At 43.3% G+C, this 26941-nt stretch overlaps 1 protein-coding gene across 1 annotated transcript in view; it reads left to right on the top strand.

Annotated features, from left to right (window-relative positions):
- Nucleotides 1–26941, top strand: part of CALN1 (calneuron 1) — a 414595-nt gene that overhangs the window by 365961 nt on the left and 21693 nt on the right. The window contains exon 5 of the mRNA XM_070362644.1: nt 24091–24247. Within this exon, the coding sequence (XP_070218745.1) occupies nt 24091–24247 (157 nt within the window). The remainder of the gene's footprint in view (nt 1–24090; nt 24248–26941) is intronic.

Raw genomic sequence — 26941 nt, 5'->3', positions numbered from 1 at the left:
CCCATATTTTCCATATACTCTAGCTCTCTTCATTGTCACTAGATCTTGTTCCATTCCTCTTTTTGCTTCAATGCTCCTATCCATTCAAGGCCCCTTTTGTTGAATATTTTCATTTGCCATGCATTTCTCTTCATGCACGGGGGTCTTTCTTGATGCATTGGTTACTAATGCATTTAACCCATTTTTCAAGAAAACAGGCATTCGTTCTCTAATTTAACAAATACTGATCAAGGGCTAACTTCTGCTAGGTACTCTGGAGATAAAATTGCCAACAGGTCTATTCCAAAGTATCTTGTAGTCTAGTGGACAAAGCAGAAACGTCAGCTGGTGATCTTCATACATTGTTGCAGGTGTTGAAGAGCATTCAACCTCATGCAACACCAAAAGGCTGACCATAGCAATGTCAAAGAAGTTGAGGTCTTAAAGAGGAATTGGTTTGGAGGAGGACATGGGGCAGAGAGTGTGTTTTCGAGAGAGGGAATAGACAAAAGCCCAGAGATGAAAGAATATCCAATACATGTGGCAGCCTTCGAGGAGCTTAGGATGGATGGCAAGGGAAGGATTCAGGTATAGGGGGTTGGATGAGGCAGGGTGGATGGCAAGGCCAGATGCTAGAAGCACATGGGAAGCTGCGTTGTAGACCTTGGACTCCGTGGTGAAGGTGCCAGGGGGGTCATGAAAGGATTTTCAGGAGGTCACTTGGCTTCTTGACCTTGTTTCAGAATAAGTATTCATGTCTAGAATGGTCACAGTTCATGCAGACAGCATCAGGATAAATCTAAACCTCATTCATTTGTACAGCCTGAGAAGGTCTACAGTTTCTCTTTTTCTAATAGACACATTTATTTATTTGGTCATGCAGCATGAGGGATCTTAGTTCCTTGAACAGGGATCAAATGCCTCTGCATTGGAAGCTTGGAATCTTAACCCTGGACCACCAGCAAAGTCTCAAAGATCCACATTTTCTTATCTATATTTGCAGTGGGTTACTGTATGGCTCTCCCCTCACCCCCACCCCACCCCCACCTCTATCACAAATGGCCCTCTTCTCTCTCTGAAGGTACTCAGCAAGAATGACTTGTCTAGGGTCACAGGTGTAGTCAAAGGAATGCTCCGGAGTGAGACAAGTGATGCAGTGATTATCATCTTACTGCTTTGCTGAAAGCCAGATGGAGGCTGTCAGGAGCATCCTGAAAGCCTAAATGACATTCTTAAAATGAGAAAGAAAAGCTGATGTGCTCTGGCCATGAGGAACATAAGTCTCACTCTTCTCAGACAGACAGAATTATGTGTTGGCCAACTTCAACCTCCAGCCTGGAGCAGACATGGATACTACGAACCTAAATTAGAGATGAGATTGGATAGCCCATCATTAACAGGCTATCAAAATTCTGCCTTATATTCCTATTGCCTCGCAGTTTTCATTAAAAAAGATTTAACATTTCTTATTTGATTGGATATTCACAAAATCTCTATGAGGTGGATAAGGCAGATCTTTTTCTTGCTTTTATTATTGTTATTATCTCATTATTACTATTCTTATATTTTTATTATTGCTATTATCTATTCAACAGATGAGGCAATAGAGTCCAAGCTATTAAGTGACCTGCCTAAGGACACTTAGATAGTGGCAGAACCTGTTCTAGGTCATGAGTTGAGTCTTTGCACATAGGACATTTCCATCAATCCCCCCAAATACTCTGAACCTCTTTCTGTATTTATGTATGTGATGGTGCAGATAACTCAGCTGATTAACTTTCTTTTCTGAAATTGCCACCATTGCCAGCTAAAGTGTGAGGAAGGGACTTGACGTGGCATGTAGGCATCAGTTGAGTCTTACATCTGTGATAACTAGCCCAGTGACTCAGGTTGCACATAACTTTTCATCTGTGAGCCACAGCAAAACAAAGAGTTGGAGAAGCAAAATGTATGAAGTCCAAGGAACTGTGCCTTTTAGAATAAAAGGATCTTTATCCAGATAGCAACCCAATGACATGAATAACATTATCTCTATTTTCATTTGTCTTTTTATTTTTTTGGCTGCGCCACTCTAGCCTGCAGGCTTCAGGATCTCAGTTCCCCCACCAGGAATCGAACCCATGCCCCCTGCAGTGGAAGCACGGAGTCTTAACCACTGGACTGCAGGGAAGTCCTTCTCTCTGTTTTTCATAGGGAATACTGAGGAACAGAGAAGTTCAGTAGCTTTCACTGGACCATCCAGTCAGTATGTGACAGTCTACACAGAACTACGTAGTTCACACAGAAATCAAGGTTACAGACTTTTTCACAATTTTTCCTACCAAGAACACATGTGCACACGCACGCGCGCACGCACACACACACACACACACACAGAGGCTTCTTCATTATGCCTTCTTTCCCCTTCAGTCATATCTGTCTTTCATTAACACCCTATCTCACATTAAGAGCATGAGCCCCTTGGGCTCATCAGCACATCCTTTTAGATCTGCAAAGGGGAACTTTGTATGTTTTTATTCTCAAGAGTTGCTATGAGGAAATGAATATTATTCCCGTGCTCTCCTGCATGTTTCCCATCTTCCCATCTCATCATCCTCAGACACCACAGACTCTGCAAACATCTCCCAGGAGTTGGCCAGAGTGGGCGCCCCATTAGGACCCTCTCCCTGTGTCTCAGGGGAGCAAGGTCTTCAGGAAAGCACTCACAGTTTATCCTGTGCCCCCAAACTGTGCATCCAGGAACTGTGACACCTCACCCAGCAAACCCCGGCTTACCCCGTGTCCAAACTTACAGACGTGAGACGACTTCTTTCCAGACCTAAATGTTTTACTTTATAAACGAAAACAAATGTAGGCCTGTATTAGATTCTTGTTGCTGCTGTAACAAAAGATCACATGCTTTGTGATTTAAAACAACACAGATTCATTCTCCTAGAGTTCTGGAGATCAGAAGTCTGAAATCAGTTTCCCTGGGCTGAAACCAAAGGGCTGTGTTCTTTCTGAAGCCTCTGAGGGGAGACTCTTTCCCATCATTTCCAACTTTTGATGACTGCCTGCATCATGTGACTTGTGGTCCTTTCCTCCATCTTCAAGGGCATCACTCCGGGGACTTCTCTGGCAGTCTAGTGAAGACACCATGCATCCAATTGACTGGGTTCAATCCCTGGTCAGGGAACTAAGATCCCACACGCTGCATGGCATGGCCAGAGATTAAAACTCAAAAAAATAAAAAAAGCATCACTCCAGTCTCTGCTTCCTTCATTATACTGCCTCTCCTCTTTAGCCAGATGTCCCTCTGCCTTCCTCTCAGAAGGACCCTAGTAAGTATAATACTTAGGGCCCACCCAGATAAGCCAAGGAAATCACCACCTCCACCCCACATTGCAAGGTCCTTAACTTAGTCACGTCTGCAGAGTCCCTTTTATCACATAAAAGAGCAGATGTATGAATTCCTGGGACTGGTATGTGGGTAACTTTGGAGCTATTATTCAATCCACCACAAAACCCACTTTTCAGGGGTAGGACTAACTCAAACTCTCATAAGTTTACACGTGTGCACACAGACAGTTCATATCTGAAGTCATACATCCCATCCCTTTGCTCCTTATCTTCCACCACGTTGTTTAACCTCTCTGACTCCACCATCTTTATCTGTAAGATGGGTGTAGTGTGGGCTCCACCTCCTGAATACATTAACCCCTGTGAGGCTTAAATGAGGTCTATGATGTACCTGGCACAGAAGAAGCTTCCCTTCTTCCAGCCTTCCCTCCTACCTGCTATCATTCAGGCCAGCTGGATGCTAAGCATTTGGTATCCAAACAGACCAGTCTTGGGGGACCTCCTTTCCCAGATCTGCAGCCAGAGGACCCATTGGTGAGCTCAGCTCCCAGACGAGTTCTCTGAATTACGGATCTTCATCTGGAAGGGCACTTGCCAGTTGAAATGCAGCCTCCCCTCACCCACACTTTGGTCAAACACATCCTCTGTGGAGCCTGATTCTGTCACAGGGCGACAGTCCAGAGAGTCAAGCTGACCCTGGACTCTTGGCAATAGCGTGTCAGTAGACACACAGTTTCCTCCAGAGCTTGGAGACCATTTCTCCATCTGAGCATCACTGATGTGGCTGTCTTGTGTTCAGGACCATGCTCTACAAGAAATTTGGAGCTGGAGGCACTACTGCAACCTGAAGTGGGCAGAGCCACCTGGCGTGGAAATGAGAGCAGAGGGAACAGCAAAAGCCCACTTCAGGTGCTGGACGGGCGATGGGGAGAAACGGGCCTCTTCAGCAGCCCCTCCAGCTGCCCTGTGGTCCATCACCTTTGAAGAGGAGTGGAGGGAGAGTCACTCACCAGGAGGGCTGGGGTCCGAGCTGCTTTAGGAGCAGAGACGGGGAGGGGACCCTGCCGTGGGTGTGTCATCCCCTTCTTGCCGTCACTCAGAATGGAGACATTTCCAGAAGGCAAAGCGTGTCAGTGTCAGCTACGGACTCGGAGTCACATGTCCACTCCATAGGGCTGGCAGGAAGTGGGAAATTCCTTCCAGATCTTGGTGGTAAATAGGTGCTCCATCTCAGTTTGGGTGTGACTCTGGGTTTTCATCTTTCTTCTGAGTCGCCACTGCATTCCAGGGGGAGTTTGCAAAGGCTGAATCCTGTGTTACAACCCAGTCCAGGAGCTGATTTGAACAATACCTTATAGAACAAAGGGATTCCCTGGTGGCTCAGAGGTTAAAACGTCTGCCTCCAATGCGGGAGACCTGAGTTTGATCCCTGGGTCGGCAAGATCCCCTGGAGAAGGAAATGGTAACCCACTCCAGTATTCTTGCCTGGAGAATCCCATGGACGGAGAAGCCTGGTAGCATACAGTCCACGGGGTCGCAAAGAGTCGGACACGACTGAGAGACTTCACGCACTTTCACTTTACAGAACTAAAGAGTGCAGTGCTTTCCTCCTCTCTGTGTCCTCGTGTCCTCTGCCCCAAGTGCAGGGACACCTGCCTGAGTCCAGATGGTGCCGTCCCAGCCTGACACCCACTGTTGGTTGGTTTGTTTTTCTTTTTTCCAGTGCTCTTACCAGTCTCCCATTCCTTGCCCAACCTGTGCACCTTGTTTGAGCCTCCAGGTGTACCTGCCTCTTTGTTCATGGTTGGGGCGAGGGACTCCTACAGCCTTTCATTTCAGTCTCACTGTTTATTCTTCATATGGAAAAAATCTTGGAGCAGGAAGGACTTTAGAAGTCTCCCTGGTGTTGCCTGCACTTCACATCTGGGTACCATTGGCAGGCTGATGGTGGGACACACCTGTGAGGGTCTCCTTTTTTAAAATATAAATCTTTTAAAACTTTTTTAAAACAAGTTTTATATTTTATTATTATTATTTTAATTTTTGACCATATTCTACCGCATATGGGATCTTAGTTCCCCAGCCAGGCATCAAACCTGTATCCCCTGCATTGGAAGGTGGAGTCTTAACCACTGAACCAATGAGGAAGTTCCAGGAAGGTCTCCTTCTTAGACAGAGGAACCTGTGTTGCCCATGATATAGCACCAACCACAAAACAAAAGGTGCAGGCAGGAAGTTCTATAGCTCTAATGACATTGCATGACCTTGCCACATGAGGTTCAGGGCACACTTAGTAAATGGCTATATTTTTATGTATGGATGTGAGAGTTGGACTATAAAGAAGGCTGAGCACCAAAGAATTGATGTTTTTGGAGTGTGGTGTTGGAGAAGACTCTTGAGAGTCCCTTGGACTGCAAAGAGATCCAACCAGTCCATCCTAAAGGAAATCAGTCCTGAATATTCATTGGAAGGACTGATGTTGAAGCTGAAACTCCAATACTTTGGCCACCTGATGTGAAGAGCTGACTCATTTGAAAAGACCCTGATGCTGGGAAAGATTGAAGGCAGGAGGAGAAGGGGACAACAGAGGCTGAGACAGTTGGATGGCGTCATCGACTCAATGGGCATGAGTTTGAGTAAACTCTGGGAGTTGATGATGGACAGGGAGGCCTGACATGCTGCAGTCCATGGGGTTGCAAAGAGTTGGACATGACTGAGTGACTGAACTAAACTGATACTTTTATGCTGCACCGAGATAAATATATGAGCCATGTGGGTGGGACTCTGCCCCAGAACATATCCAGATGCCCCAGACTACAGGGGTCACCACCGTGACAAATGTAACCATTTCCACCCCTGGTTGAGAAGCGCTGACCCACTGATCTTCCCCGCAGCCCTCTGTCTCGGGGGCATGATGCCTCCTGAAGATGAGCAGAGGAAAGAATAGATGTGGGCCTGTCCCACTGTCTTCTCCCCAGAGGAGAAAGGTCTGTGTCATCAAATTCATTTCACACCTTCTGTGAAATTTGAAATAAGTTAGTATTCATCCAAAAGCTGGTCGAGGAAGAGGTGGCCTCCAGCTGTGCAGGTCTCCAGCTTCAGGCAGGGATGGGACCTGGGGACAAAGGTCTGGAGACCATAGCACCCAGCAGAGAGCAGAGGCTCCATCCTTTCAGCAGGCGCATTTTATCTGATCAAGGATTCGGGACTTGCCTAGAGGCACAGGGCCCCCTGAGGTTCCTCTCTCAGCAGGAAAACACATTCAATTTCTCAGCTTTTTCACCTTGAAAAGGTAGAGAATTTGATCATGGGAGGTTTCATTGCACTGAGAGCGCTTCCTGGGCTTCTCACAGATATGGTGAGGGCGGTACTGGGTGAGGGAGCAAAGGCATGCAGGGAAGTCTCTGCTTTGGAGCCAGTGGAGGAGTCAGTTATTCATTCAGCAAGTGTATGTCCTGCATCCAGCTGGGACAGGCTGTGTGAGAAGACAGGGTGTAAATGCTGTGTAGGGCACCGTGCATGCTCGGAGGCCTCACCAGCTACTGGCAGAAGCTGATAAGCAGACAAAAGTAACTCCCGGTGGAAGAGCAGCGATAAAGAGTTCTGAGGCTCCAGGGCTGCCCGCCTTCGAACCCTCTGAACTGGTGGAGGGAGGGGGGCATCTAGAGGGTCCAGCTTGCAGCCAATACTGCATGCTCCTTCCTCTGAGTCCAACTAGGAGAGATGACCCCCCAAAAGGCCAGGGGAATCCTTTGACTCACCCCACCATCTATATCAATTCCCCAGAAGAGAAAAACAGAAAGTATCCTGAGAGAAGGATCTTTGTTGGAGCCACGGAGCTACCTGTCTTCTATGACCCATCAATTCCTCTGTTTATGCATCTATTTATTTTTTAAATCAATTTTTATTGGAACATAATTGCTGTACAATGTTGTGGTTTTACTGTAAATTGGATCAGCTATACGTACACATATATCCCTTCTTTTTGGATTTCTTTCCCATTCAGGTCTCCACAGAGCACTGAGTCGAGTTCCCTGTGCTTACACAGTGGGTTCTCGTTAGTTCTCTCTTTTATACATAGTATCAATTATGTATGTATGTCCATTCCAATTGCCCAGTGCACCTATTTAAAGATGATGATTCCCAGTGTACGATGAAGGGGAGAGCACAGAAGGCTTGGATGTTTCACCACCACCGTGGGCAGCTGCATGCTGGGAGAAGAGTCTCCTTTTTGAACTAAAACTTTATATACCTTTGTACAAACATAGGTATATATGAGTGAACACATTTACCTATATACCTTGAGTGAACATTGGAATCCTCTAGAGAGCTTGTCAGATATAGGTTCCTGGGACCCACCCCTAGAGCCTGTGATTCAGCAGGTCTGGGATGGGGCTTTGTTGTTGTTCAGTCACTCAGTTGGATCCAACTCTTTGCGACCCCATAGACTGCAGTACCAGGCTTCCCTGTCCTTCACCATCTCCCGGAGCTTGCTCAAACCCATGTCCATCGAGTCGGTGATGCCATCCAACCATCTCATCCTCAGTCATCCCCTTCTCCTCCTGCCTTCAATCTTTCCCAGCATCAGGGTCTTTTCCAACGAGTTGGCTCTTCGCATCAGGTGGCCAAAGTATTAGAGCTTCAGCATCAGTCTTTCCAATCAATACTCTGGATTGATTTCCTTTAGGATTTGTCAGGTGAGTGTATGCTCCTCGGTTCGGTCTCATCACAACAAAGATTTGGAGTGACAGACATTAAAGCCCTTGGTGCGTCACAGCTCTCGGGTCTTGGACAGACCATGTTATAGCTTTTGGACAAATCAGTGTTACAGCTCTATTTTATTTAGAAGATAGCAGGAGAATCCATCCTCGAAGCGTGAGGGCATGCCAACCCAAAGACATGAAGAGAAGAGAGTGGAGGAGCGCACCAGCGCACGGGAAAGAGAGAGAGAGATAGAGAGCCCCCGCCTTTTGGCTCCTCTTTTTATATGTTTTTTTCCTCCCCCTGGGCCTGCCCTATGTAAATTGGGCTAGCCAGGAGTGTTGTTTGTTCTACTTGAGGTCCTCACTCTGGTCCTTGGACCTTCTTTTGTTCTATTCTCGCGGGCTTTTCCCTTCCTTGTCTTTTAGCCACCGGCCATTCGGGACTCCTGTTTCCTATTCTAACTACCTAACAGATTCAACTCTGGAATAGGGATGGAGCTGGAAGTTTGCATTTCCAACTGGTTTCCAGATGACTGCTGGTCCAGGGAACACACTTTAGAATCGCTGGGCTAGATGAATCAGGGATGAACAGCCATCTTCCTGCTTTAGGAGAACCAGGCTTCCTGAGCAAGATGATCTGTATCACAAAGCTGCAGCTGAGGAATGGCTGTAAGACTTGTGCACTGAGCTCACGGACACACACACAGTGCCTGATGCTCAGTCAGAATCCCCACAACCATCTGGGTAATAGGGCCCCAAAACATCCTCATCACTTTCTCCATTGGCAAATCCAGCATTTGGGTCACCAGTTTCTCATTTGTGTATTTAGAAACAATAATAACCATAGCACTGGATTAATTACAGTTTAGCAAGTCTAAGGAAAAGAGAGCAGAGAAGGAGTTATCATGTGAGAATTGTAGAAGAGGTCTGTCACATGTTCCTTAATATTTTAATCTTTAAAAGTGATGCAACGGGGGGTGGGATGAATTGGGAGATTGGGATTAATTTATGTGCATGTGTAAAACAGATAGCTAGTGGGTAGCTGCTGTATATAGTACAAGGATCTCAGCTTGGTCCTCTGGGTTATCACAGAGGACCCTATTGGGATAGGGCTGGGGTGGGAGGGAGGCTCAAGAGGGAGGAGATATATGTATATACATAACTGATTCAATTCATTGTATAACAGAAACTAACACAACATTGTAAAGCAACTGTACCCCAATTAAAAAAAAAAAGTGATGCAAGAGACTTTTAGATCTTTTTTTTTTTTCAGAGCAGCAACCATAACCTTGGGCAGGAGCACAAAAGGAATGGATAAATAAAATAATAATATAATACATAATACAATAAATGATATAAAGTAATAAGATTTAGGAAGGAAACAAAATTACTCTGCAGAATTAAAATCTTCCCTAGAGATAGTAGGAACAGAATTAACAGTACATTAAAAAAAAAAAGAGTTATATGAAATACAAAACAAAGTGATGAAAATTATTAGAGAAAAGATGAAAACTTTGGAAACAAAGAATAGAAATCTAAGAAGTATTTGTGTTCTGGAGAAAGGAAGGTATCAGATAGAACAGGAGAAAGACAAGATCTAAAGTGGTTGTCAAGAAACAGGAGGCAGAAAATGACATGAGTGTAAAAATTATTAATAAAAGCCTGCTCATGAAACTCCAGCCAAGATTAATGCAAAGACATCATTTAGCAGAGTATGGAAGACATTTATTTTTAGTTTCACAGATAATAGAATATTCCTACTAGTTTCTAGGTAGAAAAAAAAATTATCTTCAAAGTGAGCAGTTAGGCCAATCTCTTTGCTCCTCCCCCACAATAAATAACACTGGAAATAGAGACATTCCAAAGGAGCTTGAGGGGAAATTTTGTGCAGTTCTAGAATTTTCTACGAGACTAAGCGGTCTGTCATGGGAAGTGGAGAATGGAGCTAAGTATTTTCAGATTATAAGAACTCAGAAAAGGTAATGTTCACAAATGTTTCATTGTCAAACATTTTTTTTAAGTTTTGTAGCAGATAATTGGATGGAAATCAGGGACTTGGGGTTGAGAAAGTCATAGAAAAGTGCAACTGAGCATTGAAGTCAATTAAAATACAATGAAGCAGCAGTAGCTGTTAGAAATGTTGTTACAAAATTAAATGTGGATGCCAAATACTATTCTAGAACAAGATGAAAATAGTAGAAAACATGCCATGATAAATCTCAAATTAAACTTACAAAGACTTTAAAGTGTAGGGTAAGAGATAGGAATATGAAGGTTTATGAGTTTTCTTATCATATGTAAAGAAAGATGAGAAAATGCAATTCAATTTCTTGAATTTGATAATATAAGAAATTATGAGTTAAGTAATGCATTTGATAAATGGAAAGATACCCACCACTATAATCAAAATGAGGAATACTGTAGGTTTTCTTTTTTTAAAAGACAAAAGGCAAGGAAAGCATAAGGAAGATCTGAAGGCTAGAAAGCAGGAGATAAAACAATGAAAGTATAGTCAAATTTGTTTAAATGATAGATGAAAATGTAACTAGACTCCACCATTGAAGGCAAAGAATCTCGTTAGATTTTTTTTTAATCCAACTCTATTGTCTTTATAAAGAATATGCTTTTTTTTTGAAGTTTTAAAAACATTTTTATTGAAACAGTTGATTTACAATGTTGGGTCAGTTTCAAGTGTACAGAAAATGACTCAGTTATATATATATATATATACACACATATATATGTATATATACTATATATTTATTCCTTTTTAGATTCTTTTCCATTATAGGTTATTATAAGATATTAAATATAGTTCCCTGTGCTCTACAGGAGGTCTTTCTTTATTGGTTATCTAATTTATATATAGTAGTGTGTATATTTTAATCCCAGACTCCTAATTTATCCCTCCCAAGAGTCATGCCTTTTATTTTTCAGCTTAATTCTCATGAGTCTTTATTTCCTTCAATGTTTAGGATAATACCTGTTACCTAGTAAGTTAGGTGTTCCTTATATGTTGTCCTCATTGGTTGTAAATTGTTTCCTGGTTTTTTTGAAAATAAAAAATGTTTTATTTTATTAACATGTTTCTTATTTAATATGTGGAACATGAATTTTTAAAAATTTTATTGGAGTATAGTTGTTTTACAATGTTGTGTCAAGTTTCTGCTGAACAGCAAAATGAATCATCTGTGAATTTACATGTATCCCCTCTTTTTTGGATTTCCTTCCCTATTAAGTCACCAGAGCATCCAATAGAGATCCCTGTGCTACACAGTATGTTCTCATTAGTTACCTATTTTACACATAGTATCAATAGTATATATGGGTTGATTCCAATATCCTAATTCATCTCACCCTCCCTCTCCCCTTGGTATCCATGCATTTGTTCTGTCTATGCCAAGAATCATACCTTTATAAAGAGATGTGTTTAATATAACATGAGAGGCATTTCTTTCAATAGCCTCAGATATGCAGATGACACCACCCTTATGGCAGAAAGCAAAGAGGAATTAAAGAGCCTCTTGATGAAAGTGAAAGAGGAGAGTGAAGAAACTCAACATTCAAAAAACTAAGATCATGGCATCCAGTCCCATCACTTCATGGCAAATAGATGGGGAAACAATGGAAACAGTGACAGACTTTATTTTCTTGTGCTCCAAAATCACTACAGATGGTTGCTGCAGCCATGAAATTAAAAGACACTTGCTCCTTGGAAGAAAAGCTATGACAAACCTAAACAGTGTATTAAAAAGCAGGCATTACTTTGCCAACAAACGTCCATCTAGTCAAAGCTATGATTTTTCCAGTAGTCATGTATGGATGTGAGAGTTGGACCATAAAGAAAGCTGAATGCCAAAAAATTGATGCTTTTAAACTGTGGTGTTGGAGAAGACTCTTGAGAGTTCCTTGGACTGCAAGGAGATCAAATCAGTCAATCCTAAAGGAAATCAACTCTGAATATTCATTGAAGGACTGATGCTGAAGCTGAAGTTCTTTGGTCTCCTGATACAAAGAGCCAACTCACTGGAAAAGACCCTGATGCTGGGAAAGATTGAAGGCAGGAGGAGAAGGGGACAACAGAGGATGAGATGGTTGGATGGCATCACTGATTCAATAGATATGAGTTTGAGCAAGCTTTGGGAGATGGTAAAGGACAGGGAAGCCTAGTGTGCTGCAGTCCATGGGGTTTCCAAAGAGTCAGACACAACTGAGCAACTGAACTGAAGAGAGACGTTTAATAGAAAACGCACACAGAGAGAAAACAAGCATAGCCATGCTGATGTAAAAATTGACTTTTTTCAAACAGAAAGCACTGAAATATTTTTTAATAATGGATTGGGTATACTGAAAACAAGATACGCCACAATTCTATACCCATTTCTAATGTGTGGATTTTTTTCCCCCACCACAAAGCAATTCTCCATCATTGGCTGGGTGTCCTACCATTCAACTCAATTCTGACACTATCTACCCAAAGACAGTATCAGATTCCAGAAATTAAGGGCTCGATCTCACAAGACTGCCCACCCACTCCACTACCTCAGATGCCAATCACAAGTCCAGGTTGTCACCTGTACTTCTAACTGACTGGCTATAAATCAAATGTTCCCACAACCCACTCCTTGGTTCTATTAATTTGCTAGAGCAGCTCACAAAACTCAGGAAACCAGTTTACTTACTTCTTGTTGTTCAGTCACTAAGTTGTGTCCAACTCTGAGACCTGGGTGGACTGGAGGACACCAGGCTTCTCTGTCCTTCACTATCTCCTAGAGTTTGCTCAAGCTCATGTCCATTGAGTTGGTGATGCCATCCAATCATCTCATTCTGTCTCCTCCTGCCCTCAATCTTTACCAGCATCAGGGGCTTTTCCAATGAGTATCAGGTAGCCAAAGTATTGGAGCTTCAGCTTCAGCATCAGTCCTTCCCATGAATATTCAGGGTTGATTTCCTTTAGGATTGACTGGTTTCATCTTGCAGTCCAAGGGACTCTCAAGAGTCATCTCCAGCACCACAATTAGAAAGCATCAATTCTTCAGTGCTCAGCCTTCTTTATGGTCCAACTCTCACATCTGTACATGACTACTGGAAAAACTATAGTTTTGACTATATGGACCTTTGTTGGCAAAGTGGTGTCTCTGTTTTCTAGTACACTGTCTAGGTTTGTCATAGCTTTCCTTCCAAAGAGCAAGCATCTTTTAATTTCATAGTTTCAGTCACCATCCACTAATCCACCATCCAATAATTTTGGAGCCCAAGGAAATAAAATCTGTCACTGTTTATACTTTTTCCCCTTCAATTTGCCATGAAATGATGGGACTGGATGCCATGATCATTGTTTTTTGAATGTCGAGTTTTAAGCCAGCTTTTTCACTCTCCTCTTTCATCCTCATCTAGAGGCTTTTTAGTTCCTCTTCACTTTCTGCCATTAGAGTGGTTATCACCTGTATATCTGAGGTTGTTGATATTTTTCCTGGCAATGTTGATTCCAGCTTGTGATTCATCCAGCCCAGCATTTCTCGTGACTTGCTAGATTACCAGTTTATTACAAGACTGTTAAAGGATACAAATTGATGGCCTGATGCATAGGGTGATATAAAGGCCCGATGCATATGGTGAACAAAGAGGCATCTACCTCATGGAGCTGGGGGCCTGGCATGGCAGAGCATGGATGCATTCTGGTTTACTAACTGAGAAGGTCTCTGAACCCCCTCCTTCTGAATTATTATGAGGTTTCATGACATAAACATGATTGATTAAATCACTGACCATGAGTGAGTGATTGAACATCCAGCCCTTCTCCACTCCCTGCATAGCAGGAGATAAGACTGAGAGTTCCAGCTATTTATGACTGATTCTCCTGGTGACCATCTCCATCTTTTGTCTGTCTGTCAGAGATTTGCTCAGTCATGTCTGACTGTTTGCAACCCCACAGACTGTATGTAGCCTACCAGGCTCCTCTGTCCATGGAATTCTCCAGGCAAGAATACTGGAGTGGGTTGTCATTCCCTTCTTCAGGGGATCTTCCTGACCCAGGGATTGAACCTGGGTCTCCCACACTGCAGGCAGATTTTTCACCATCTGAGGCACCAGGGAAGAGGGTTTCCAAAAGTCATTTCAGTAACATAAACTCTGTTGTGGATGACAGGGGCTTGTTACGAATAACCAGATACCCACTTACAGTTCTCAGGAACTGAGGACAAGAGACCAAATACGATAACAAAGATACTCCATTGCTCTTCTCACTTAAGAAATTCCAAGCGTCTGAGGAGCTGTGAGTCAGGAACAATGGACAGAAGACCAAAATATATACTTATTATAATTCCTAATATCATGCACACTTTGCCCATTCTATAATGGGGGCTGCCCATCTGTTTCTCTTGATATCCTCCCAATGCCTGGGCTTTTTCGTATTCAGTACACTCTTCCCAGGTGTTACCATCCTTTCTGATGACTTTTATTTTCATCTGTATGCGAATGACTGTCAGGTCATCAGCCCATATCTGTGCGACCTACTGCCTCTTGGGCTATTCTGTTAGGTTATCCCTCTCGAACTGCCAATGACCACATCCACGAGTTCACATATCACCTTTCTCTTCAAGATTGTTCTCCCTCTGTTCCCATTCAGCTGAACACGAAACCTGGTGTTATCCTGACCAGTTCATTCAGCTTCAACCTCCACACACAGTGACTCACCTTGTCCACCTCTTTCTTACACAGCTCTTGAATGCTGTCAGATCAGATCAGGTCAGTCGCTCAGTCATGTCCGACTCTTTGCAACCCCATGAATTGCAGCACGCCAGGCCTCCCTGTCCATCACCAACTCCCGGAGTTCACTGAGACTCACGTCCATTGAGTCAGTGATGCCATCCAGCCATCTCATCCTCTGTCGTCCCCTTCTCCTCTTGCCCCCAATCCCTCTCAGCATCAGAGTCTTTTCCAATGAGTCAACTCTTCACATGAGGTGGCCAAAGTACTGGAGTTTCAGCTTTAGCATCATTCCTTCCAAAGAAATCCCAGGGCTGATCTCCTTCAGAATGGACTGGTTGGATCTCCTTGCAGTCCAAGGGACTCTCAACAGTCTTCTCCAACACCACAGTTCAAAAGCATCAATTCTTCGGTGCTCAGCCTTCTTCACAGTCCAACTCTCACATCCATACATGACCACAGGAAAAACCATAGCCTTGACTAGATGGACCTTCGTTGGCAAAGTAATGTCTCTGCTTTTGAATATGCTATCTAGGTTGGTCATAACTTTCCTTCCAAGGAGTAAGCGTCTTTTAATCTCATAGCTGCAGTCACCATCTGTAGTGATTTTGGAGCCCAGAAAAATAAAGTCAGCCACTGTTTCCACTGTTTCCCCATCTATTTGCCATGAAGTGGTGGGACCGGATGCCATGATCTTCGTTTTCTGAATGTTGAGCTTTAAGCCAACTTTTTCACTCTCCACTTTCACTTTCATCAAGAGGCTTTTGAGTTCCTCTTCACTTTCTGCCATAAGGGTGGTGTCATCTGCATATCTGAGGTTATTGATATTTCTCCCGGCAATCTTGATTCCAGCTTGTGTTTCTTCCAGTCCAGCGTTTCTCATGATGTACTCTGCATATAAGTTAAATAAACAGGGTGACAATATACAGCCTTGACGAACTCCTTTTCCTATTTGGAACCAGTCTGTTGTTCCATGTCCAGTTCTAACTGTTGCTTCCTGACCTGCATGCAGATTTCTCAAGAGGCAGATCAGGTAGTCTGGTATTCCCATCTCTTTCAGAATTTTCCACAGTTTATTGTGATCCACACAGTCAAAGGCTTTGGCATAGTCAATAAAGCAGAAATAGATGTTTTTCTGGAACTCTCTTGCTTTTTCCATGATCCAGCAGATGTTGGCAATTTAATCTCTGGTTCCTCTGCCTTTTCTAAAACCAGCTTGAACATCAGGAAGTTCATGGTTCACGTATTTCTGAAGCCTGGCTTGGAGAATTTTGAGCATTACTTTACTAGCATGTGAGATGAGTGCAATTGTGCGTTAGTTTGAGCATTCTTTGGCATTGCCTTTCTTTGGGATTGGAATGAAAACTGACCTTTTCTAGTCCTGTGGCCACTGCTGAGTTTTCCAAATTTGCTGGCATATTGAGTGCAGCACTTTCATAGCATCATCTTTCAGGATTTGGAATAGCTCAACTGGAATTCCATCACTTCCACTAGCTTTGTTCATAGTGATGCTTTCTAAGGCCCACTTGACTTCACATTCCAGGATGTCTGGCTCTAGGTCAGTAATCACACCATTGTGATTATCTGTCGCCATAGCCCACAGTTAAAAAATGATTAAAGAAGACAGTTCTGGTGATATCAGCAAACTTTATTTAATGCTTCATGAAGCAGACAGTCTCCATTCTGAGAACAACACCATGGGGCAGAAGGCAGGAAGCCTTTGTAAGATAAGAATAAAGAACAAAGAAGAGAAACATAGGAAATAGCAGATTGGCTGGGGTCACAAGGTCACCCTTGTTTGGGATGAGAAGGCCCAGAGTTGGGTTGGCATTTGGTAATTGGCTGACTGGACATCCTGGGTTTCTGGTCAAGAGAAGTGTTTACAGGGACATGAAAGTTATGTAGGTTTTGATTTGCTAATGTGATGCCTCAGGTAGAAGTGGCTTCATCTTGGGCCTGGCAGCTTCCCCAGTGGCTCATCAGTAAAGAATCCGGGAGATGCAGTCACGGGAGATGCAGGTTCAATCCCTGGGGTCGGGAAGACAAACAAACAACCAAGCTGTGGGTGGACCTAGAGATTATCCTACTAAGTGAAGTGAGTCAGACAGTGGAAGACAAATATCCTATGATGTCACTTCTATGTAGAATCTTAAAAAAAAGATACAAACGAACTTATTTACAAAATAGAAACAGACTCACAGACATTGAAAACAAACTTACACTTACTGAAGGGGAGAGGGAGGGAGGGATAAATTAGGAGTTTGGAATTAACAGATGCATGCTGTTATATATAAAATAAACAACAAGGACGTCCTGTATAGCACAGGGAACTATATTCAATATCTTATAAGAACCTATAATGAAAAAGGATCTGAAAAAGAACATATATATATACACACTCACACATATATATGTATATGTATGTGTGTGTATAACTACATCACTTTGCCCCACACCTGGAACTAACACAACACTGTAAACCAACTATACTTCCATAGAAACAACAGCAGCAACTGAGCTCCTCATCATGGCATACAGGTGTTTATTGACTAGCACCACAACCACAATTCTCACCTCATCCCTGAAACCCTTCTGCTCCAAGTCCTTAGACGAACTCAGCATATGGCTGTTTGATGGACATTTCCCAGGGGGTTCCAAGCCATCCTGGGCTGCCCTTGTCACAGCCAGTTATCCTACTGAATCAAAATCGCTCGTTTGCTTGCCTTTTGAGAGCAGGATCAATGTCTTGCTCATCTCTGTGTCTCCATCACAGTGTCTGGTGTGGAGCTGGCCTCCATAACCATTTGTTGAATTAGGAACTCAGTTGTCTTGCTATAAAGAAGAGCCTCATTTAAAAAATATTAAGACTAAAAAAACAATATATGGAGATGCGATTCTTTTCCATGGACTGTAATGCATTACTCATGGTCTTTGACAATTCAAGTAAAAGAAAGTAAGGTTACAGGAGATACAGATTATACTTATAAGGCTACATAATATAATTAACAAGGGCAACTATATTTGTGTAATTAACTCTACAGAGACTTTACCATATTGGGAAACTGCTTAGAGTCCTAAAAACAGCAGATGTACAGGCTACATTCTTTAATTGTGATCCACTAGAAACAGAAGAAACAACAAAAATCACACCTAGAAGGAAGACAAATAGGGTTAAAAATACAAAGTGAGATATAAGAAGTATTGAGAGAAATGTAAAATTGTGGTACTCTTGTGCATGGTTCCATGCTAACAATAATGAAAACCTTTCTGCTGGGTTTCTGAGAAAGGACATAATTTCAAAATTGACTCAAGAAAAATGGATTGCCCATGATGGAAAAAAAACTTGTTGGCACTGTGCCCATACTGTTTTATAGTGACTTCTTTCAAACTTGTAAAAGATCTATTATGACAATATAGAAAACATGGAATTCTACTCAACTGATTTTGCTTAAACCATAGTATTCTAACATTCAACCTGACCCAGAGAACCAAATTAAAGGAAAACTATAGATTTCTGGAATCTCCATTTTTCCTTCTCTTTTTACAGCCCTTGAAGTTCTTTTCACCTAATACCTGAATTTCAGCAAATTCTCAGCTGGGGAGAATTTTTCAGACACTGCAGTCCTTCGATTGGTCTTCCAGGAACTGGCTGCTCATTTTCTCAGAGTCTCTTTGATGTTGTCACTCTTAGTCTCTAACCGTGGCAGAGGGACCCCAAATTTCCCATCTGTGAGGTCCATCATCCTCACCATACATTTTTCCAGGCTTCTCTCAACATCCAGGCTAACAACCACACGTTCTCCTCTCAAATCTAAAGGGAGATGATGTCATGGGTCAACCCTAAGTGTATCTCGGAATTCACTTTCACAGTCAATTAAACTGTGATGCAGAAAACAAATCCACTTACACACACACTCCCCCTTCAATTATTCTCACTCATATAAATGGCTTTGAGCTCGAGTCATTTAGGTTTCCAGCAAGTTCCAGTAACCCAATTTAATTTGTCAATTAAATTATTGAAAGGAAGGTGGCAATCGCTTTACAAAGAAATCAGGGAGAAAGAAAATGTCTTTTTTAAAAAGACAATTTAAAAGACATTTTCAAAAAATGCCTCAAACTTCGTTTCATTATGATCCAGTCTAACTTCAATCATTGACTTCTGAATTCAGTCTTGGGTGAGTTATCCTGCAGAAATCCCAATGTCAGGCGTAGTGGCTGACAACCAGGGTTTATTTCTCACTCAAATTACATGCCCCCTGTGGATTAGCTCCATGTTGCATTCACTCTGGGGACCAGGATGAAGGAACACCCCCTATTTTTGTGCTTTTGTGGCAGAAAAAAAAAGAGAAATGGCAGGACACACTGATGGGTTTGAAACTTTTCCTCAGAATTCCATCACTTTCATATACAAATTTCATTCTCATGTTATTGGCCAAAGCCTGGTGCGAATGGGCAGGGAGACATCCTCTGACAGGAAAGGGGAAGAAATCATTGGAAATAATATAACCCGTTACAGCCCACACTCTTTTCCTAAATACTCACTTCCCTCCCTTCAGACACAAAAAGCATTCATCCCCTCCCCAAGGAAGACACTTGGAAGTCCCACCCAAGGACAATGGAAGACTCAAGATCTAGAATCTCAAGATGTAGGTGACTTCTCTTGATCTGAAGACATATGAGCTTATGGAGACAAATCACCCTCCCCTGCCACCATGCACACACGTGTATAATAATGGCAGAGTTGGGCTAACCACCAAGAACGTGCTCATCCAGAAAACAAACAAGGGAAGATACACATCAGCCAAAGCCTCAGAGCAATTCTGAAATCCTGTTGAACAGACCTTGGGGTGAAGAATGTTACTTGATTACATTAGACCCTAGTTCTGTTTCCTGGTGGCTCAGGTGGTAAAGAGTCTGCCTGCAATGCAGGAAACCCGGGTTTGATCCCTGGGTCAAGAAGATCTCCTGGAGAAGAGAATGGCCACCCACTCCAGTGTTCTTCCCTGGGGAATTCCATGGACAGAGGAGCCTGGTGGTGCACAGTCCATGGGGTCTCAAAGAGCCGGACACAACTGAGAAACTTTCACTTTTTGGAGGGCTTCCGTGGCGGCTCAGATGGTAAAGGATCTGCCTTCAGTGCGGGAGACCTGGGTTCATTCCCTGGGCTGGGAAGATCCCTGGAGAAGGGAATCGCTGTCCACTCCAGTATTCTTGCCTGGAATATTCCATGGACAGAGGAGCCTGGCAGGCCACAGTCCATGGGGTCATGAAGACTCAGACACAACTGTGTAAGTCATGTAGGAGGGTTCCCTTTTCTCCACATCCTCTCCACATTTATTGTTTGTAGATTTTTTCATGATGACCATTCTGACTAGTGTGAGGTACCAAAGCTTTTGCACAGCAAAGGAAACAATAAACAAGATTAAAAGACAATCCTCAGAATGGAAGAAAATAATTGCAAATGAAACAATATGACAAACGGTTTATCTCCATGATATCTAAGTAGCTCATACAGCTCAATATCAGGAAAACAAAGAGCCTAATCAAAAAATGGGCAGAAGACCTAAACAGACATTTCTCCAGAAAAGACATACAGATGTCCAATAAACACATGAAAAGATGCTCTACATTACTAATTATTAGAGAAATGCAAATCAAAACTACAATGAGGTATCATCTGTTTATTTCACTCTGAGTTGATTTCTTTCTTATAGATGAGCAACCACTTGCAACTTGCAGCTAGACCCTGCTGCACCCAAACTTTTTACCTAAAGCCACAGAATTATTCAATATGTATCCACCCTCTGAGTTATCACAGGCAACAGTTTTACCAAATGTTTTGCTACTGCGTAACATGGATTGAAGAAAGTAGGGAAAACCACTAGACCATTCAGGTATGACCTAAATCAAATCCCTTACAGTGGAAGTGAGAAATAGATTTAAGGGCCTAGATTTGATAGAGTGCCTGATGAACTATGGACTGAGGTTCATGACACTGTACAGGAGACAGGGATCAAGACCATCCCCATGGAAAAGACATGCAAAAAAGCAAAATGGCTGTCTGGGGAAGCCTTACAAATAGCTGTGAAAAAAAGAGAAGCAAAAAGCAAAGGAGAAAAATAAAGATATAAGCATCTGAATGCAGAGTTCCAAAGAATAGCAAGAAGAGATAAGAAAGCCTTCCTCAGTGATCAATGCAAAGAAATAGAGGAAAACAACAGAATGGGAAAGACTAGAGATCTCTTCAAGAAAATTAGAGATACCAAGGGGACATTTCATGCAAAGATGGGCTCGATAAAGGACAGAAATGGTATGGACCTAACAGAAGCAGACGATATTAAGAAGAGATGGCAAGAATACACAGAAGAACTATAAAAAAAGATCTTCATGACCCAGATAATCACGATGATGTGATCACTGACCTAGAGCCAGACATCCTGGAATGTGAAGTCAAGTGGGCCTTAGAAAGCATCACTATGAACAAAGCTAGTGGAGGTAATGGAATTCCAGTTGAGCTATTTCAAATCCTGAAAGATGATGCTGTGAAAGTACTGCACTCAATATGCCAGCAAATTTGGAAAACTCAGCAGTGGCCACAGGACTGGAAAAGGTCAGTTTTCATCCCAATCCCAAAGAAAGGCAATGCCAAAGAATGCTCAAACTAACGCACAATTGCACTCATCTCACATGCTAGTAAAGTAATGCTCAAAATTCTCCAAGCCAGGCTTCAGCAATATGTGAACCGTGAACTTCCTGATGTTCAAGCTGGTTTTAGAAAAGGCAGAGGAACCAGAGATCAAATTGCCAACATCCACTGGACCATGGAAAAAGCAAGAGAGTTCCAGAAAAACATCTATTTCTGCTTTATTGACTATGCCAAAGTCTTTGACTATGTGGATCACAATAAACTGTGGAAAATTCTGAAAGAGATGGGAATACCAGACCACCTGACCTGCCTCTTGAGAAATCTGCATGCAGGTCAGGAAGCAACAGTTAGAACTGGACATGGAACAACAGACTGGTTCCAAATAGCAAAAGGAGTATGTCAAGGCTGTATATTATCACCCTGCTTATTTAACTTCTATGCAGAGTACATCATGAGAAACGCTGGACTGGAAGAAACACAAGCTGGAATCAAGATTGCCAGGAGAAATATCAATAACCTCAGATATGCAGATGACACCACCCTTATGGCAGAAAGTGAAGAGGAACTCAAAAGCCTCTTGATGAAAGTGAAAGTGGAGAGTGAAAAAGTTGGCTTCAAGCTCAATACTCAGAAAACGAAGATCATGGCATCTGGTCCCACCACTTCATGGGAAATAGATGGGGAAACAGTGGAAACAGTGGCTGACTTTATTTTTCTATGTTCCCAAATCACTGCAGATGGTGACTGCAGCCATGAAATTAAAAGACGCTTACTCCTTGGAAGGAAAGTTGTGACGAACCTAGATAGCATATTCAAAAGCAGAGACATTACTTTGCCAACAAAGATTCGTCTAGTCAAGGCTATGGTTTTTCCTGTGGTCATGTATGGATGTGAGAGTTGGACTATAAAGAAAGCTGAGTGCCGAGGAATTGATGCTTTTGAACTGTGGTGTTGGAGAAGACTCTTGAGAGTCCCTTGGACTGCAAGGAGATCCAACCAGTCCATTCTGAAGGAGATCAGCCCTGGGATTTCTTTGGAGGGAATGATGCTGAAGCTGAAACTCCAGTACTTTGGCCACCTCATGGGAAGAGTTGACTCATTGGAAAAGACTCTGATGCTGGGAGGGATTGGGGGCAGGAGGAGAAGGGGACGACAGAGGATGAGATGGCTGGATGGCATCACTGACTCAATGGACGTGGGTCTGGGTGAACTCCGGGAGTTGGTGATGGACAGGGAGGCCTGGCGTGCTGCGATTCATGGGGTCTCGAAGAGTCGGACACGACTGAGCGACTGAACTGAACTGCACTGAACATGGGTTGTTATCTTCCCAGCCACCAATACCATTTTCTTTCTTTTTTAGTTTTGGTTGTACTGGCTCTGTGTCACCGTGTGCAGGCTTTCTCTAGTTACAGAGAGCTGGGGCTACTCTCCAGTTGTGGAATACGGGCTTAGTTGCCCCAAGGCATGGGGGATCTTCCTGGACCAGGGATCAAACTGGTGTCCCCTGCATTGCAAGGTAGACTCTTAACCACTGGACCACCAGGGAAGCCCCCAATACTGTTTTCTTATTTCCCACTGCCTGCCTGACCCGGGAATCCACACATCATATTTTAGAATTTTTGTTATGGTAGCTTCTCATTTCTATGTACTAATTTCTGTATTGTTGACTCAAACCAAGTTATACCATAGTAATAAAGAAGCCCCAAACCTCTGTGGCTAATAATGACAAAGGACATTTCTTACTCACATTACTTTTCTTTTATGGGCTGTCTTCTCCACTTTATCCTCATTCTGGGACCTGTTCTTTTTAGGGCATGCTGTTCTCATTGAAGAAGGAAAAGGTCACAGACTAGAACCACATGATGGCTCTTAAAGTGTCTAATCGATAATACCCTATGTGAGTTCTACTCTCGTTTCATTGGCCAAAAAAAGTGATAGAAGCAAATCTGATAGAAATGGAGTAGAAAGGTTAATCTCCCTTGCAGGGGAAGAACATAAGTGGAAACGTTACACCTTTTTCTCAGCTGTTCTGCATAAACATGACTTTGAACGTGCAAACGTGCATTTTATCTTGTTAGAACAAGATACATACTTAGAGCAAGATGAGAGTTGCTGATTTCTTGGAAGGTTTAAAACTTTCTAGAGACATACGCATTGTCTGAAGTGTGACACAACTCCAAAGTACGCGAGGTGTGGAGGGGTGATAGCAGATGGCTGGATGAGCAGGAAGAAGCCAAACGAGCAGGTGGCGTGTTTTTCACCAGGAGTCTCGACGGAGCGGGGAATGTCGCACTCCCTGAATTCTGAGAAGTTCCTGCAAGTTCACAAGTGTGCTTGAAGCTGAGTGTGGCGGAAAACTGCTCATCTGATGTCTTGAAAAGCTGGGACAAGTTTGCGTAGAGGAGGCTTGGGACTTGCTAGTCATGTCCCAGGTGGCGCTAGTGATGAAAAACCCATCTGCCAAGGCAGGAGATGTAAGATGTAGAAGATCAAATCGCAAGACACAGGTTGGGGAAGATCCCCTGGAGGAGGGCAGGGCAACCCACTCCAGGATTCTTGCCTGGAAAATCCCAATGACAGAGGAGCCTGGTGGGCTACAGTCCATGGGGTCACAGTCGGACATGACTGAAGCAACTACACATCATACATCATGCCCCAAGCTGAGTTCTCACCCCCGTGTGCCCAGACCTTCTCATGCCCCTTTTATCTCCACAGTTCGACATGCAGAGGATAACTCTAGAAGAGTTGAAGCACATCCTCTATCATGCCTTCCGGGACCACTTAACGATGAAGGACATTGAGAACATCATCATCAACGAGGAGGAGAGCCTGAATGAGACCTCGGGGAATTGCCAGACAGAGTTTGAAGGCGGTAAGTACCCTTGTTTTTTTAATCATCAGTATTTAGTTTAAAAAGTAAGTGTTTATTTTATTTTTTATATTTATTTATTTATTTGACTGCATGGGGTCTTGGGCTTCCCTGGTAGCTCAGATGGTAAAGAATATGCCTGCAATGTGGAAGACGTGGGTTCAATTCCTGTGTTGGGAAGATCCCCTGGAGGAGGGCATGACAATCCACTCCAGTATTCTTGCCTGGAGAATCCCCATGGACAGAGGAGCCTGGTGGGCTACAGACCATGGGGTCACAAAGAGTTGGACTGAGCACATACATGGGGTCTTAGTTGCATCATGCAGGGTCTTCTATCGTGGTACACAGGCTCAGTAGTTGAGGTGCTTGGGCTTGGTTGCTCCACAGCATGTGGGAGTAACTTAGTTCCCCGACCAGGGGTTGAACCCACATCCCCTACATTGCAAGGTAGATTCCTAACCACTGGACCACTGGGGAAGTTCCCAGTAAGCACCTTTGCTTCTGCTCTCTGCCTGCTTTAGAAGAGGCCAACGCCTCCACATCCTCTGGATGAAAAATGTGTTTACAGACTCCTGGGGTGAAGTGGCCATGGATGGAACCCACAAATCCAGGACCAAAGCTAAAATATCCTTTGTGCAAAGATGCAGTAGGTTTCTGTTTTTTCTATTTTTCCCCCAAACTCTGAATTTTTGCAAGACTTGTGTTGACCCTTCCTTCCTTTGGTGACTCTGAGGTCTGTGACTTGCTGAGGGGCTTAGTGATGTGGGCCTTTAGTTAGTGGGGGCCGCTTGGGTGGTGCAAAGAGCCTGTTTGAGCTACTGGATCAAGTCAAGTGGCTAATTGTGTGACCTTGGGCAAGGGGTGTAGCTTCTCTGAGTGTGTATCCTCACCCGTAAACATCGAGATAGTTACATCTACTTCACAAGATCCTTAGAAATGGATTACTTTTATGCTATGGTCTCTGAACACACTGGCCAAAAAAAAAAAAAGCCATGCTGAGAAAAACTTTGATGAACCCCACCAAGTAGTTACAGAAGAAATAGCTTCTCCTAGGGCCAAAAATGAGATCATGAGAGGTCATTTCTTTTAGGTTCATGAAAGAAAAATAAAGCCTACCTTATTCCCTAATCAGCAGAGAGTTCCAGGGAAGTTAAATAATTGAATCCCTCTTTCCAACTTTGAAAGTCAGAGCTGTTAAAACTCTGATGTACAGATATTTTTTAAAATTACCTTAAAACAGCATAGCAGGCTACCAGCAATTTTTAACTTAAGGTTGAGACTTTTTAAAAAGGTCTACTACTTTCTTCTGGTTGTTTTTTTTTTCCTGAACATATTGCAACAAGCCAATATGTGCAGATGGTAAGCTGTCACAGAAAGACCAGAATGCAATTTGGTTCCCTGGTCTTGGAGTTGCTGCATTAGAACCGGCTGAACCCCACAACAGGCAGACGACATGGGGCTGAGTTGGTCCTGGGCACCTGTGGGCCCTGTCTGGGCTGAACTGTTGCGGGAAATGGCTTATCCTCCGCGACGGCAAAAGTAACCGAAGTCTGGGAACTAGGCAGGGGATTGGGGTAAACTTAAGAGCAATGCACCCTTGTTAATGCTGTTCACATTTAAAGGTTTCAAAAGTGCTGGCTTCCCAGGTGGTGCCAGAGGTAAAGAACCCACCTGCCAATGCGGGAGGTGCAGGTCAATCCTGGGTCAGGAAGATCCCCTGGAGGAGGGCATGGCAACCCACACCAGTATTCTTGCCTGGAGAATCCCATGGACAGAGGAGCCTGGCCGGCTACAGCACATAGGGTTGCTATGAGTCGGACACGACTGAAGTGACTTGGCATGCAGTGTACACAGCGAACAAAACCCACTTGTGGTTCAGAAGGTGCCTTGGTCACCCTGCCTGGGACCTGGGCCATAGCATCAATGACTGCATTTGGAGTTGGAGCCACACAGACCACACTAGGGCAGGAAGGTCACAGCCAATGCCATTTACAGCTGGGCAGGCAGGGGAAGTGGGAGGATGAACAACGGTGAGGAGGGCAGGGATTGGATTAAAATTTCATATAACAGCAGGCCTGGCTTCTCCGTTCCATCTGGTTCTTAGCTGATAGACTCGGTGCTCACACAGTAGAAGCATTGGGGGGTGGGCCCCAGCTGTCAGACACACTCTTGAGACGGGTAGGAAGAGTATTTCTGGGCATTGCTTTTTTCCACAAGAGCCTTTGTTTATGGATCGGTGTTTTATTCAGAGAAATGTCGCAAGTCTTAGTAATTTGAGAAAGGTCAGACTGCCCTGGGAAATCATCTGAACTCTAAGCACTGTCTTTTTATTACCCCAAAGCTCATCTATTAATAAAATAAATGGCTGACTTAGGGGTTTCCTGGGTATGCTTTAATGATTAGTTCATATAGGATTAGCCACAGTTCCCATTTAGGGGTGATTGATAAGGACCAGGAAACTGTGCTTTAAAATTCATGGTCTTATTTAATAAAAGAAATATTATTTGTGATTAGCACCTTGCTTTCTTGAGTGACCTATGTGACCTTGATTACACAATCCCTTTTATGTATTTTCACGTCAGAGAGGGTTTTTAAAGTACGTCAGCGCTTTTTGGCCCCAAACACAACCTCGTGTGTTTAGTGGTAAGATTTTTCCAACCTGGGATATGATCCGTGTCCCCAGTGCATTTATTTAAT

Source organism: Bos mutus, chromosome 25 (genome assembly GCF_027580195.1).
Source record: "Bos mutus isolate GX-2022 chromosome 25, NWIPB_WYAK_1.1, whole genome shotgun sequence".
Lineage (NCBI taxonomy): Eukaryota > Metazoa > Chordata > Mammalia > Artiodactyla > Bovidae > Bos > Bos mutus.
The sequence above is the reverse complement of the archived record's forward strand: the minus strand, read 5'-3'. Positions and strand labels throughout refer to the sequence as shown.